A 15645-nucleotide genomic window follows, 5' to 3' on the forward strand; every position below is an offset into this window, starting at 1 on the left:
CCTGTGCAGAGATCTAAACCAAAGCTTTGACCTCGAAGAGACAGCAAAACAACCATCTTAAACAATCTAAGGCTGTAACTTTTCCTATTGAGCCTAACAAAATTATAAGAAAACAAAAAAAAAAATGAAAAGGTGATGCGTTTTTTCAAGAAGTTGAAAATTTTTTTTTTTTTTTAACAATGTGAACATACAAGACATGGAAGTCAAATGCTAGTATAGTAATTGCAGAAAGTTGCAATTAGGATTTCAATATTTGGCGCTCAATAAGGGAAATGCACTCACTGAAATCATTTTCAGGTATTTATGAGCTCCGTGAGTCACGGCTAACCTCTGCTCTCCCTCTCAGCTTTCTACATGACCACGTTCAGCTGTCTTAATCCTACACTCAGCCCAACAATTCACAGACAGAAGAAACTCCTCCACAACAAGGTTAGTCATCAGTGTTGAGCACAAAAGCAACAGAGCTGCTCGAATGTGGGAGGATTAATGGCAGATAACACCAAAATGTTCAAGCTTTAGATCTCTGAATTCTCAAATATAAAAATAAAAAAAACAAATGTTGTAGAAAGAAACAGTGAATCTCTGTCAGGGGGGCTCACCTCTAAGATGTCAAACTTGGCCGTTTTGACTTTGCTCCAGGTCTTTTTCAGCCTTGACACCGGGCTCATGTTCATCCCAGCTGTAAGGCGAACACAATGAGACAAAGACAATGAGAAAGATATCACACAACTGAGCAAACACCCAAATATCATCGCAGTAACACATGGCATTTTCCCCACCCTGCCAGACAGACGCACATCCCCCTCCACCCTTCCTCCCCTTGCAGTCATCTTTGAACACCCCCCCTCTACCTCCTCTTTTCTTTCTTTATGCCGTTTCCTCTGATGCAGCGAGGCACAAGGGCTGAGGAACAATGGGAGTTAACACACGCCTCGTTTCCCCACCCAGAGCTCTGCTTCCCAAATGGTAATCCTTCTATGTGTGTGTGTGTGTGCACGGAGCAGGTTCAAGCATCAAGGGGTTTGCCGTCAGAGCAGAGCAAAGCAAAAACATCCCTGGAGTTTTAAAAACAACTCAGATCCACAACAGAAATCACTTCGCCTCCCGGGAACCAGCTCAGGTCTTGTGAGACGCATTAAACGGCGAACTGAATCAAAGTGCGACCACAGTGGCATGTGACGAGTGTCTGAACGTGCCTTGCATAGGAAAGTCCATCTTAACAACAAAGTCAGCAGTGCGTGTGAGAACAGGTGTGAGCTGTGATAGTCGTGGCCCAACCGGGACGCACGCTCTCTCTTTGTACCTTTTAAGCGCAAAAAGAAAAGCAACAACGCAAAGGAGAGCGGATAATAGAGGCTTTTCTTTCGATTGGTCTTATTTAAAGGATCAGCTCACCTAATTTGGCCTCAAATCATGTAGACATTCTGGTTTTCACGAGTTTTGCAATATACATATGGCGGAAGCAACCTTTAAGTGCGACTCTAATACAATGTCTAACCCAGCAGTTCCCTGGAGATGAGGCTGGTTTGGACAGATTTGCCTGTGGCACTCAGTCCCACTCTCAGGGGACACAGGCATAGGACAGCTGGCACTCAAATATCCTCTTCTCTTCTCTCCTCCACCCCCTCCCATCCCATCCTCCCTCCTGCATTGTATGCTCACTCTCTCTGGTCAGTACATACCATCTGCTTGTATTGGTTCGCTCCAAGCCTTCTTCCAATGCTGCCCCCACCCCACTCCTCTCCCTTTGCCGTGGACACAAAGATCTCCGACTCTCCACGGCCCCTGAGGCCTGTGAGAGTGACCAGATACACTTATCCTCTAATCACAGACTGCCTCCGGGATCCCCATGTGCAGTCGGCTGGTCCCCCACTGAGGTCTATCCGGCACATGGAAGCTGTATTGTACTACATAGTAACTTTTCACAGTAGGCTGCACCCTCCAGCTACCCATGAGAGAAAAGTGCGACTGTGTGCTTCTTCTGAACAAATTATAAATCATGTCAGGACAATTATCTGCATCGCCTCCATCCCTGCTGCTACTGATTTGAACGGATAAGGATACATTGAAGAAACCTGCATAAACCGAGACAATGTCATAGCCAGAGTTCAAAGCCAATATACAGAAATATTATGTAAATTTTTCTCTTAACAACAAACTGTTTACCGAGCTGATCAGATTTACTGATCAGCAAAGTGTTGGGTCACAAGTTCGAATTAGGCACTAATGATGTCTTAGCTGTTCATTTTTTTTTTTTTTTACTGTAAACCATTAACCTACAAACCACTCATCTTTCAAATAATTTCAGGTCACTACCCCACCCCCCCATCCAAATACAACCCCCCCCCGGAGAGAATGATTTCAAATGACAAGTAGTTCTGTGTCACATTTATCTCAAAGGGAAGGAGGAAGAACTCACATATAATGGCCATGAGGGAGTTAAAGTTGCCGATGTTGAAGCATTCACGAGCCACGTCGATGAAGAACTCGATGACTCGAGCTCGGTGCTTCTTCTTCATAGGCTGCAGACAAAAGGGAGAGCATTAGGAAACGGCATTAGGCCTGAGGGCTAACTGCACTGTCTGGTTCATGTTTTGTTGGAAATCCTTCGCGGTATTGAAAAGTCTGTTAACACAAGAGAGGATGGCCGGTAAGCTGTTATGTCAGAAGGACTACGTACATTAATCTGTGCATTAGGGGGCATTTTGGTTTCCGTCTTAATAAAGTTTAGCTGATGTTCGTTTATTCCAGTGATCCTGGCACCTTCAACATCCTGTTAAAGCCCAGTGAACATACAACTCTTGAACTTGTTTAGTCTGTTCCCCCCATTAATGAAACAACTAATTCAGTAAACCATTTCTACCATTACCACTAAACAAAAGTCAATCAGATGTCCAAGAATGATTTGACCTGGTTGCAATTTGTCAAATGGAACATTTTATGTATGAAAACTTAACATGTTTGAGTTTTAAAATGTCACAAATGAAAGAATGTCTAATTTAGGAAAATAATCCATAGTTGCAGTCTCGTCATCCCTCTGCCTCTGTTAGCAGTGAGGTTTGGCATTTGAGAAAAGTTCATTACTCACCATGCAGATCTCTGTAGCCACTAGATAACTGAGTCTGTTGAACCAGTCAACATACGCTTCCAGGTTGCTGGCCTTCTTGTGATCACTGAAGCAGTTCTGCAACAACAACAGACTTGAAATTAGCACTGAAGTTAATTGCAAAGAAAAAAATAGTGCTGAACTGGAAAAATAAAGCTGATATTTGCTCTTTTTCCTCCCTCCAAGTCAATGCATCACTGAGCATACAAATAAATTCTTGGCTAAGTGGACCAATCAGGCTCAACTTCCCTCTGCGTCTCAGCACAATAGTGGCCAACGCTGTTCACATTATGTATGCTGGTTCTTTGTGGGGATTCCTCTTGATCTAATTCCACACATTCCTTTGGCCTTATGCCACTTCCCCCCCACATAGCCTTTCCCGCCACTGGACATGTTTTAATATGCAAACACACACACACACACACACACACACACACACACACACACACACACACACACACACACACACACACACACACACACACACACAAACAGTCGTTCCCCTTTATTTAAGTGGCTTGTTGGTGTTAAAACAAAGTAGCCCCAGGCACATAGGCAGCCTTCCACCCTCATCTTCCAAAAAAGCGTCTGTTGCCTAGCAGCCAAACGCCAGACAAGGGAACCCGCTGCCCGAAACACAAACCCCCTTCCCCGTACTCATTGCAGCTGCAGTTGCTAGGAGATGAGTCGCACACATGCCCATCTAATCCAGACACACTGGGATGATTTGAGGAAATTGTCAGTAAGGTGTGTCTGAGCGTGTGTGTGAGAGAAGCGGATATTTGGTCTGCTGGAAATCACCTGCCCTCACGCTGACCTGTGCAGCAGCCAGTTACTGTGCTGTGTAAACTCAACATCCATCTGGAAGGGGAACTGGGTCGTCTCCCCTCAAACCCACTCCAGACAGTTAAATCAGGTCTGGAAATAGATTGCATAACCCCTGCATATTCTCCCTTATCTGCCATTGTATATTTAGAAAAGCGTGCAGACGTTACCTTATCATTGTCCAGGGGGTCTTTCTGGACGAAAGCCTGGACGAATTCCTCAGGTCCGATGTAACTCAGTCTCTCCTGAAAAGCAAAAGTCCATCTTAGGCTGCTGTAAAAATCTGAATTTTCTTTTTTTTCTTCATGGGTCTTTCGATTTGTTAAATACTTTTGGTAGAACCCAAACACTTCTCCCCTTGACTAACCCTGCTTTCTCAGCTTCATTTCTTAGCTGATATGTAATTCGGCTGTGGTCAAACGCCACTGTTTTAAATCAATGCTGTGGTAGGTTGGATGTGAAAAGGAGCTGTTTGGGGTTTAGCTCTCCTCAACCACCATACCGATTTCTAATCCATCATACACGTCAGGTCTCCCTCTCTTTAACATGTGCCTCCCTCTGCTATCGATCTGGTCATACTCTCTTTAGGATTATGTGTCGATGCGAGTGAGTCATTGGCAGGGTGTCTGATGGTTTCTTAAAGGGGGGAACGTAAACGTCTTACTGTGTTAAAACATGATTCATTTGATGTAAACAAGTTAAACGTTTTTTTTTTAATCATACAACAGATGAAGGGTAATCTTGTGGGGCCACATCTGGCTCAGTATGGAGCAGTGTCCTTAACAAAGAAGAAATAGATCTCAATAAAAAGTTCATTTGTAAGGAAAAGTGTGCCCTCACCAGCTCAATGTGTGTGAGCTGTTGGGCGACGGTAAACGGGTCATTGCAGATGGACAGCAAGTCTCTCTGTATCGCCGCCTGGGGTTTCGCCTTCAGAGCCGTGAGCCGCTCGGTCGCTGTGGTGTTGATTTTGACCAGCGCCTCCTCATACTGGCTGAGCACCGTTAACTTCCTGATCAGGCCCTGGCTCATCTGAGCAACAGCCTTCCTGTACACCTAATGGATGGAAAGGTGGAAAGAAGAGAGAGGGAAGAAAATGTTATCCTGCAGCCCCTGACAAATATCACAAAATCCCCACAAGCCAACACAATCTGCAGAAGGCACTTTCCAGCACACAAGTTTGGACACAGGTCAGCAAAAACCATCTGCAAACTGATGCCGACTCCCAACCTAAACCACAGAACGACCCTGAAAATATAACTCCTCCTATATTCATTTGACTGAAAATCCTTCTTCCGGTCACAAACTGTAAAGGTCACTTGCAGCGTTATACAAGCCCTCTCTTGTAAAGTGCCTCTCATGCTCAAGAGGGGCAGAGCAGGGGACTCTTGGCTTTTTGGCCCTAGGGGTCAAAGGTTAATCTTGTTCTGAACATTCCCTGTGACTCAACACAGAGCACGGTTAGATAATTGTTCCCCAACTGACACAATTTAGCCCAGAAGTTGCATTAGATTCTCTACATGGACAAAAAACAAACAAAAAAAAAAAACGTACATGTGGGTTTGATTTCGTGCATGTGGAGATGACTGACAAGCAAAATCTAGGGTGATGAGGCCCATTTCCTGCATCTATCCTACATGAACTTTCTGTCAATGCAGCCTCAACAATCTGGGTTCTACAAACACTGCAAACTGGCACTACAATGAATTTGAATGTTAGGTGCCTAAATACGGCAGAGAGCCGGCACAGCCTTGAGGCGTGAGCAGACTTTTGTCGCTCTGCTGGAACCAGCCAGAGTGGGACCTCTTCTATGGCAACTAATGCATACGTCTGTTGGTGAAGAGGCTGTGATAACTCATGAGGAAATGCATAATTAACGGGGGGACAAAAAGGTGGTTTCATATTATAGTGCACCAGGAGAAGAACTAACAATGATCTATGCTCCTCAGTCAGGTCCCTTGAAGATTCTACTAAAGGTTGGAAGAATCATATTACACTATACTAGCTATTTTTTTCATATGGCAAGTGACTAGTGAGTCAAAAAAAATAACAATTTGCAATTTTTGAAACTGCATCCAGTGTGATATAGATGCAAACACTAAACTCAGCTAATCCTCGGCCGCGCTCCTGCACAGTTGGACAGCAGTGAGGCACGCCACCAGTGAGAATCACTCCAGTTGCCACCTCAAAGTCAACCATCTGCTGTAGCTTCTGTCCCTACTACAAACAGAGGATGATGGGGTCGGATAAAAATAGCTTGGAAACAACAGCCCGCCTGCCGTGTCTCAGCAGAGGAAGTCACATTTGCCCATCGCAACTACTGGTGTCAGGAACGAGGGAGCCAAGCAGGGGCACGCTGTTCCTTTCACTATGAACCCTGGCAGCGATCCTGAGGTGGCAGACGACTGCTCGGTGCAAGTCATCACTGAGTGCATGCTTGGTTTTCAGTTGAGCTGGTGGTATTCTTGGCTGAGTATTGTCATTTCCTGTGGAGCGCCGCCTGACCCAAGAAAAGACCAGGCTGTTTTTAGCCATCCAGCCAAGCAGCACTAATAAACAGATAGTAAAAGGTGTGCTGGCCAAGATGATCTTATCCACAAACACGCTGACCGTGCCAAGTCACGATGTAGAGGAGAGATCTCTCCATCAGCCAACAGACATTATAAGCTTTGGGGATTAACCTGTGACCTGAGATCCAATTGAGTAGTCACTTTTGCTCAGGAAAATTCCAAACTAAGTGAAATGACCCAGAAGTATCTTTGGCATCCATGATAGCAGCTGGTCAAATTCTTTATATGTTAAAGAAAGCAGCTTTATTATCTCCTTTAACACAGGAAACACAGGACTATCATTCATTAAAAGAAACGAGTTAATGTCAACCCACAATTTGTTGCAACACTCAAAACAACTCTTAAGATATTTTCAGTTTTTATAGTTAGTTTTTTTCCCATTTTCTAATGTTTTCATTCATCACCAACCTTAAAACTTATAGAACACTTTGAGTTTACACAATTAAACAGGCCGCATGGAAATATACAGCATAATTCAACCAAGAAAATGTCGAGTGTATCTAAATGTATTTGGTTGTCGTTTCCAAATTCTGTCTCTTTGAATTTTTTTATTTGCCAAATATCACTACTTTTAAATCCGAGTGCCAGTTAATTAGGCTAAATGCAAGTGAACTTTCATAGCAGAAACATCATTGTTTTTAGGCTAATGTGTGTAGCAAAGCCACCTGAAATCTCTGATGGGAACTTAAAATGTTTCAGCAGCTACACCAAAAGACTCATTCACAACAGATTAAACAATGTAGTGAAAGCTTCCACAGACAATTACTGGGCTAACAACTGTAAAAGTTCAGCTGTCTGGTCATTTTATAAATGTGGAGTAATAATAAATAGTGTGGAGAGTATCATATTAACCAAGCTTGTCATGAATTTTCATGCAAAATACAAACTGCACCTTTAAACCAAAGTTTAAATTACTACTAAAAGGAGGTCAAATCAAGATCACAGTGCTGGTTTACTTCTCAGCTGCTGCTTCCTTATATATCCAACCACATCCATAATGACAGTCTTACTCCAGAGATCAAGGTCTTGGAATGTTTTGAGTGGTTTGGACACAACTGTGAGCAGATGTTCAGAACATCTATTCTGGACTCAAGTTCATTTCCAGAGACCTGTGGCCGATGCTCTGAAGAATCAGCATCTAACTCAGATCACCAGATTTGCTTGTGGTTCGGCGTTTGGACTTTGCTTCCAAACTGGAGAATCTGTGAGAAACTAGAGATAGGCCCGCTGTTATCAGAGAAGTGTTTCCATAAACGGTCTCGTGGTGTTAAGGCTACACAGTTCAAGGAATCCCGTTTCCGGCTGTTATCACGGGTCCTACGGAAACATGAAAAAAAAACAGAACCACAACTTCACTTTTTAACTCTTACTGGAGGCAATTAAAATAACGCGTGATGCCAAAGTTTCACGGAAAACAACTAATTTCAAAGATGGGTCACGCTGAGCAAATAGTGAGCCATGTGCTTGTATGACTACCCCAGTCCAGCTGCAGGGGATTCAAATGCTGTTGCCCCTTTAGTACAGTGTACACATTTAGACTCTGTAACCTTTAGTCAGTGAAAGGCTTGTTGTTTTGGGTCTTTTAGGTGTTAAAGAAGAGCATAGAGCCAAAGATTTATCAAGTTTCACAGATACCATTTTGCAAACCAGATACAGAGGTAAGGGTCCATGAAAATGTCTTGTTCACACTCGTTCAGTGGTGACTATAACAGAAATTACAGTCAAACACAGCTACACTATCACCTAAAAGAACCTCTTCTCCATCTCGGTTATCGTGCGTGATATCGCCTCATGGGAAAGTACCATGGAATCTTATGATAAATGGCTTTCGCTTTTAGGAAGGCCAGCATCTATTCGACCTATCAAAATCATCATTACAGAGAAGCTGTTGATGCAGTCAGTCAACTGTGAAATCGAAAGACGCTTGCGTGACCGTCCAAACACAGCGTCTGTGTCTTTGAGCACGACTGGGCGAGTGTGTACATGTTTCAGTCAAGCAGACTCCACCTGCGGGGGGCAGCACAAGGAGAGCATTCAAGTGTCAGGTGAGAACGTATTGATTCCTAGATTAAATCAGAATCAATACTTGTGCTTGTACCACATTGAGAAGTCATGCGAAGCCTGTTCAGAAAAAGCAGGGGGGTGTGGGTGGTGCTTTTCTTGTCTTGAGTGGCGATGGCTTCTATCAGGACAGGCGGATGTTTGTCTCCTCTGCCTGTCTGGTGCTAACAAGACCTCACAAGCTCACCAACTGAAGCAACTCCGACCCCCAAAAGAGACACACTTTATATGGATACAAGTCATTCCCAAGCTCAGTGAGCCAAAATATTGGTGAAGTAAACAAAAATGCCCAAACTACTGATGTCTAAACCAAATTATGTGTCCACATTTGTTCCTGGTGAGAACTTAAGTGGGAATGCTACCTCTGGAAAAAGGAATATTTCATGTAACTGTTATTTATCTTGGTAAGAACTATATTTCAACAGGTACCTGCCAAGAAGCCTTAAAAAAAACTCATCAAAAAACATAAAAGGAGCAAACAGAGCTTTGAGTCAAAGGAGCTGAATTAACATTGTGTTGCACACACACTTTTATTCCCAAAGAGCAAGTACTTGACACAAATCTTACACCTGATAGGCTTATCAAAATTTTCCTCTAAGTCCCAAAATGTCTCCAAGGTGCACAAAGATGTTTTGTTGCTAAGTTTGGCTAATGCTAGCATTTCCTTTCATATGACACGCAGCACGAGGTTGGAGCCTGTTAAAACAACGTTACTGTACGTAAACGTCTAAAAGCAGAGGGTCAGCACAGTCACCAAAGATAACAGACAACTCCACCAAAGACCCAAACAGTGCGCTGGAGGCCAACTGTGCACTAAGCCAGCGACAGTCAGCTCTTCTGCAGTAGAACAATCCAAATGCCGCTTATGATGTAGCGCGCCACGGATGACAAAACACCCACCTAACCTTTGAACAATGACACTTTTCTCTCAACCCAGCCAGCCTCAAAAACAGCTTTGTTGCCACAGACGCCCCCCCCCCCCCCCCCCCCACCACTGCTATCTGCAAAAATCTGCCTGTGCCTGTAGCTTTGCTACACACGCAGTCTGCACTAAAGCACCACTCTGTTGTTGATGGCACCTAAACCAACGGTATCATCACCTGATCTGCAGGCAGGTCTGTAGCTACTGTTTAGTGTAACGTCTCTGTGTTGCACAGTATGACGAGTCAGATGAAGAAAGATAAGAGCACAGACTGACCTCGTCTCCACTGGCGAGCCGGTGGGTCAGCTCCTTCAGGCTACGCATCATCCTCTCGTCCCTAAAGTCGTACGGAAAAGTTTCCGTCCACTCAGACAGCAACTGCAGGATCTTTGGAGTAATCTTTCTGACTCTCAGCTGAAAATGCAGAAAGAGTAGGTACTGAGGAAAATGTAAAACAGACTAAAAAAATAACAGTTTGAGATTGTTGAGTAGATGCACACATTCAAGTCCACAATCCTGAATACCTTGTCAGCTTGAGGATCGCCAAGTCGCTGTTGCTCCATGCACAGGTGACACACTTTGGACATGAGCTCATATGGGCGAAGGAAGAGGCGAGAACTGAGCAGAAAAGTGAAAATGTAGGTCCTCTGTGCAAACCAGAAAAGCAGATAAAAGGCAAATCATCATTACTATTTTTTTTTTTTTAAATTTGAAAAAAAAAACAACAACTTCAAAACCAAATCAAATCAAGAAAATATGAGAGTAAAATGCAAGTAGGGGGATTCAAATCTTTCATTCCCTGATTTGTGGGAAGGAAAGTGGTTGCGTGAGAAAAAAACAAAGGCAGAAAATGAAAGCAAACAGTGTCTCATTGCAACAGAGCTCCTCAAGACGAAACAAAAAGGAAAAAAAGTCCAAACTGGGATGACACTGCAAAGGAAAAGAAACCACAATGGATTCAAAAACAAAAAGGTATCCGCGAAAAAAAAAAAGAAGAAAAAAAAAAACACTCACATCTGGGTAATAGTCCACAGTTGGTACCAAGTGGTGAATGAGTGCCTCCAGCGAGCCAGAGACCAGGTTGTTATCATGGTAATACAGTCCAGGGTAGCCTTCCTCCTTGGTCTGGTACACGTTGTTGTTGTAGCCACCGGTGTTCAGTTGCCCCGTGAATGGTGGTGTCTGTGGCATGTTGTCCTGTAAAGAGAGGACACACAGTCAGTTCCTCGCCATCGTCACTGAGGGAAGTTTGACCGCAGACTGGTGCAGGATCGCCAAACAAATCCGAAATAGCTCCCAGACTTAAACACAGAATGCAAAAGGCTTGTTTGGGTAATGGTTTGCGCACAGTCAACACCCTTTCCTCTTCTGGACATTTTAAGATTGCTGGACCACTGAAGACGGGCACGAAAATAAAAACCATAACTGTGACGAAAATGGAGCCCTAAGCCATCTGGGTCACAAAAAAACAAGAATTTTGAGATTAGATTTTCACAAGAAATTGAACTCTTAACCCTAGAAGTATAAGTGATTTTCCCCATGCTACCAAAACTCTGCATGCTGATAATGTCATTTTGATCATTTCAAATCAAGGGAATATTTAAAAAAAAAACAATTAAAAATAACTGTTTCTTGAGGCAATAAAGGGTTTTACCTTTAAACACTTTCATTTCTTATAAATGTCTTGTGACTCAGAGGTGTTGGTATTAAATGATGGGGGTTCAAAAATGTTTGCAAGCACAAACATATACAATTGAAAGTACACCAAAAAAAACGTGCGTGAGCTTGTGAGAGAATCTGGGCCAAACTGAAGCCCTAAAGGATGTCATGACTGCTGTTTCACCCTGGAATCATACAGTACGGTCATGCTGTCTGTTCCCTTCCTCCGCGGTCATGTGTGTGTGCGTGACTCAGAGCAAGAAGGAGGAGTGTGTGTGTGCCAAGGAGGCAGAACAAATCGTGAGGCAGGGTAGAACATGACAAGTGGAAGAGGATGTGCGCTCAGAGAGTGAATCACTGAATATATTGAAGATGCGTGGAAGCGATGGCACTGAATGTATGGAGTAAATAAGTGCTTGGTAAAGACTTATAAAGAAGCACCATTTAAAACAAGAAACATTTGTTGTGTTTTTATGAAAATGGAAAGTGAATCTGAAAAGTATTTTTGTGAATAAGACATGTTTTCTACATGTTATGGACCGAATAAACTAAGTTGCATAGTGTCATCACTCGGTGGCCCTATATGGTCTGCTAATTTTTTTTACTTTGCAGGTTCCATCAACCCTAAATGCATCTTTAAAATTCTAATTTAAAAGCCTTTATGGTAACATGCCAAATGCAAAGCTTTGAACTCTTAACTAAACTCTGATAAGATTTGCAATGCTATTCACTTACTTTTAAATGGCTTAAGGTGTAAATGTCTGCATAATATTTGAAACTGTACAGCTGCTTGCTTTTGTTAAATGAAAAAGGAGTTTTGTCAGAATACATTTATACTTAAAAGAAGGTAACACTGAATGTACTGCAGGCCGTCTGAAGCGAAACTCTGATATTCTTGTAACATTTACAGTAAATAAAATAAAAAAACACTTGGTATGATTAAATGTCTAAATGTACCTTTTCCTGCCTCAAAGCCCCTCAGACTCACGCCTAAAACTATACAGGTCACTTTTCTCCGCCAGGCTACCAGCCTCCTGACCTTTGAACCTGCGTTGCAGCTCCCTCTCATGCCAGGCAGACTTAAGGCCGAGGGAACACAAAGGGCCTTTTACACTGGTGGGGGGTCGTCACAAAAGGTCCAACAATCTCGCCCCCGTACAGCCGCGCGCACAAACATACCTTCCTGACAATATGCTGCCCTGTGGCTGCCTGCCAAGCATGAAAGTCTTTACAGCTGACGCACTGCAGTGCTACTAGGAACGGATTCAAAGATGCCAGGGGGAATAAACTGCACCTGCTCACACACTGGCACAAATTGCTCAAAATGAATTTGAGGTTTATTGTCCTGTGATGCAGCAAAGGCTTTTAAAAAAAAAAAAAAAAGAAAAAAAAAAAGAAACGAAGAAATAGGAAAATCACATGTGGTTAACATCAGCTGATGCTCTAACACATGAAATGGGAGGACATGACTGAGATCAGTTTGTTTTTTCAGGGTCAAATTGCTCGACTAATACCAAAACATTTCTCACTTATTCATGAGCACTTATAAGTTCAAATAAGGCCTCCACCCACACGGGCAAACCATCCAGTCTTCCTCCGTCACACACACGCCGCTCCATAATGCACGCGTGCACACACCAACCATCTCCATTATTAAGCCAGACAACCATGGCTATTTCCATGAGAATAGTGTGTGAGTGGTGTCAGAGCACTGTGGCCCCAGCATCTGCTGCACCATGTGGCTTCCCTTCAGAGACAGGGAGATCACCAGGTGGATGGAGGGAAAAAGGAGGGATATTCTATTAAAAAGTCAACAGTTTTGGGATTTCTGTTTACTCCACTGAGGGTTCATATGAACTTTACTGTTCTGTAAATGACATAGATACACCGACGGTTTCTTGCTTAGCAGCATCCAGACACAATCACAGACAACTGGTGTTCACAAAGCAGCCCTGGACACAACATCGGGGTAAATATGACACACAGCAGCAGCAGCAGGTGATCGAGTGCTGAGAACATGACTCTTTCCCTTTTCCCAGCTGGGATCCAGACAACAAACTCCCTGATCTCATTTGTGCTTTCAATGCCATCAAGTATCAGGGTTGGGAGGATCACACACAGAATCCCATTGAGTCTCAACTAGTGGACAGACAAAAAATAAGCAATCTGAAGAGGATGTCTGGAGCTGTGTCAACCTCAAGCGACCATTTGTACTTTTTTCTCAAATATTGTAGTGTTAAAGGTGGGGTAGGGGATCTTTTTCTGGAACATTTTTTTACATATTGCTTGATATACTCTTCACACCCTCATTGGAACCAATTAATTAAAAGTTTTGACACAAATATGAAAAGTTTTAGTGGCCTCTAGAACGTACAATCTAGGAAAAACAGTATCCAATCATTGTGAACGGACCGTTCACAATGATTGGATACTGATGCCGTCTATCAAACTGTAATCTGCTCCTCCCTCCCCCTCCTTCCCCCTGTGCGCGTACCCTGCTCCGTGAACGAATTACGTGTCCAGAAGCTTGGCAGGAAGCTAAACTAGAGCCAGCTTGGCTAGCACCTAGCATTATTAAACGTATAGTTAGCATAAACTAAATACAGCAACGATCGATGCTTGCTGTCAGAACAGCACTCGTGCACCTTCGTGCTCGTGCGTGTTCATGTACTCTAGAGGCGTGCCTTCGGGGGGAAAGTGAAGAAAAGGGTTGGGACTTTTTACCTGTGTATTTTCAAAATGCAGCTTCGCTGGACTCAAAATCCAGGATCTCCTACCCTACCTTTAAATGTTTATCATTTTTGCATTTCTACAGTCATGTACACCGATTAAGTCAAGATAACCCACAGGTATGTGTATATATATATATATATATATACACACACACACATACATATATATATATATATGTGGCATTTACAGTGGATTCAGTTCACGGTTGCATTGTTTATATCCAACTGATGTAGATTTGTTGAGTCCAACTCTCTATTCCCAGACTAATCAAATCAATTTACATGCATCTTCTTCAACACAAGAAAACTCATTCCCTGATGTTTTTGAACAGATTTTTATCTGAAGCTGCAAGGTGCAGGTGGGGCTCTTTGTAGATCAAAGTTCTCAGCAATAATAAGAAGGTATTGGACACCGTGAAATCGAGCGCTCTACTTTTACCCCTTCACTTCTGTTCTGTTTCTGTGCATGATTCCTGACAACTTGCAAAAAACAGATCATTTGAAGCACCTGTGAAGACACAGAGCTATTATTTTTACTTACAAATATCAGGGGCTGCTTTTTGCTGTCAACTGAGAGACATGCACTGGTGAGAAGAATACCAATTCGTTTTGTTTTTGTGAAGGAAAATCCCCGCCACCGCCATCTCTGCAGCCAGGAGGGTCTGTACACACCAGCTGCCGCCTGCACCATAATCTCAAAAACAAAGCTTGGGATGCTTACAAGCAGTGACAACTGAGGCGCAGCAATTTACATTTGGCTTCCAGGTGTCAAGCGCAGTAGCGGGTGCAGGGACCACATGTAGAGTCCACAGGCCTGACACAAACAAACTTAGCGCATTGCTGTTGGTTTAGCGTGGCCACTGGCTGGGTGGCAGCAGAAGCTAAACAAACAGAATACCATAGCTTTGCTTTCCAAAAAGTAGGGGGTTAGGTTGGATAGATCGGTTTAAATGTAGCCCAACTGTTTGTGTGTGTAGCCATCTGCTACAATGTGTAAAAGAAGCCTCGTGTGGACTTAAGAGGACTTATTATGCTGATTTGTAAAAAGCATCTCAGAAATTGAAGTAATGACCATTTGCAATATCTTAACTATGTGCAGAGGTATTGAACAGTGCTTGAGAAGAGAAATTTTTAATAGAAATACCAAAATATTTCCCTTCTTTTGTTCTGCAAGATCATAGAACACAGATGAGCAGCAACTAATACATCAACTAGATCAATATCTCCAATCAACTGTCAAATTAGATGCAAAACTCCAGCTTACAGGTGATCTTTTTCCACCAGACATGCTGACCAATCAACATCACAAACTTGCAGGTAATTTTGTCTCCAAAAGCAGGGGCAGGGCTGCTCCCCGGGGGGGACAATGATGGGAGTCTGGTCTCTCACTTGCTCAAAATACAAGCCATCAAAGAGCCGACTGGAACGCTTCCCGCCCTGCCCAGCGCCGTTAACGACTGCTCATGATGAGCACCTATCAACATCTGAGAGGCAGTAAAGAAAACCAAGGAGGAAATCATTGCCCCGTTTCGCAAGGTGAACACAAAGAGCAAGACACGTTTACTGTTTAGACACCGTCATGCTCCTCTTGAGAACTTTTCAAGGAACTGGACACTCCCTGCTACCACTGAGGGGTACAAAGGTCAAAGCAGTAAAGATGGGTGACAAAATATCATCTTTTTTTGCAGTGATGCAAAGCACCAGACAGAGAAACAGAATTAAAGACAAAAAGGTGTTTGTTCTTCTATTAAAACCTATCTGGACACAACA

At 43.2% G+C, this 15645-nt stretch overlaps 1 protein-coding gene across 4 annotated transcripts in view; it reads right to left on the minus strand.

Annotated features, from left to right (window-relative positions):
- The window catches only part of rasgef1ba (RasGEF domain family, member 1Ba), a 121144-nt gene that overhangs the window by 8874 nt on the left and 96625 nt on the right, over positions 1 to 15645 (minus strand). For 3 of the 4 annotated variants that reach the window (XM_075467247.1, XM_075467249.1, XM_075467248.1), the window contains 8 exons: positions 10499 to 10681; positions 10009 to 10131; positions 9761 to 9898; positions 4772 to 4987; positions 4102 to 4176; positions 3089 to 3184; positions 2420 to 2522; positions 600 to 679 (listed from right to left, as the gene is read on the minus strand). In XM_075467247.1, the coding sequence (XP_075323362.1) occupies positions 600 to 679; positions 2420 to 2522; positions 3089 to 3184; positions 4102 to 4176; positions 4772 to 4987; positions 9761 to 9898; positions 10009 to 10131; positions 10499 to 10681 (1014 nt within the window). Of the gene's footprint in view, positions 1 to 599; positions 680 to 2419; positions 2523 to 3088; positions 3185 to 4101; positions 4177 to 4771; positions 4988 to 9760; positions 9899 to 10008; positions 10132 to 10498; positions 10682 to 15645 lie in introns of those variants that run through there. The other variant, XM_075467250.1, reaches the window with a different exon arrangement.

This window comes from Odontesthes bonariensis, chromosome 6 (assembly GCF_027942865.1).
Source record: "Odontesthes bonariensis isolate fOdoBon6 chromosome 6, fOdoBon6.hap1, whole genome shotgun sequence".
NCBI classification, from domain to species: domain Eukaryota; kingdom Metazoa; phylum Chordata; class Actinopteri; order Atheriniformes; family Atherinopsidae; genus Odontesthes; species Odontesthes bonariensis.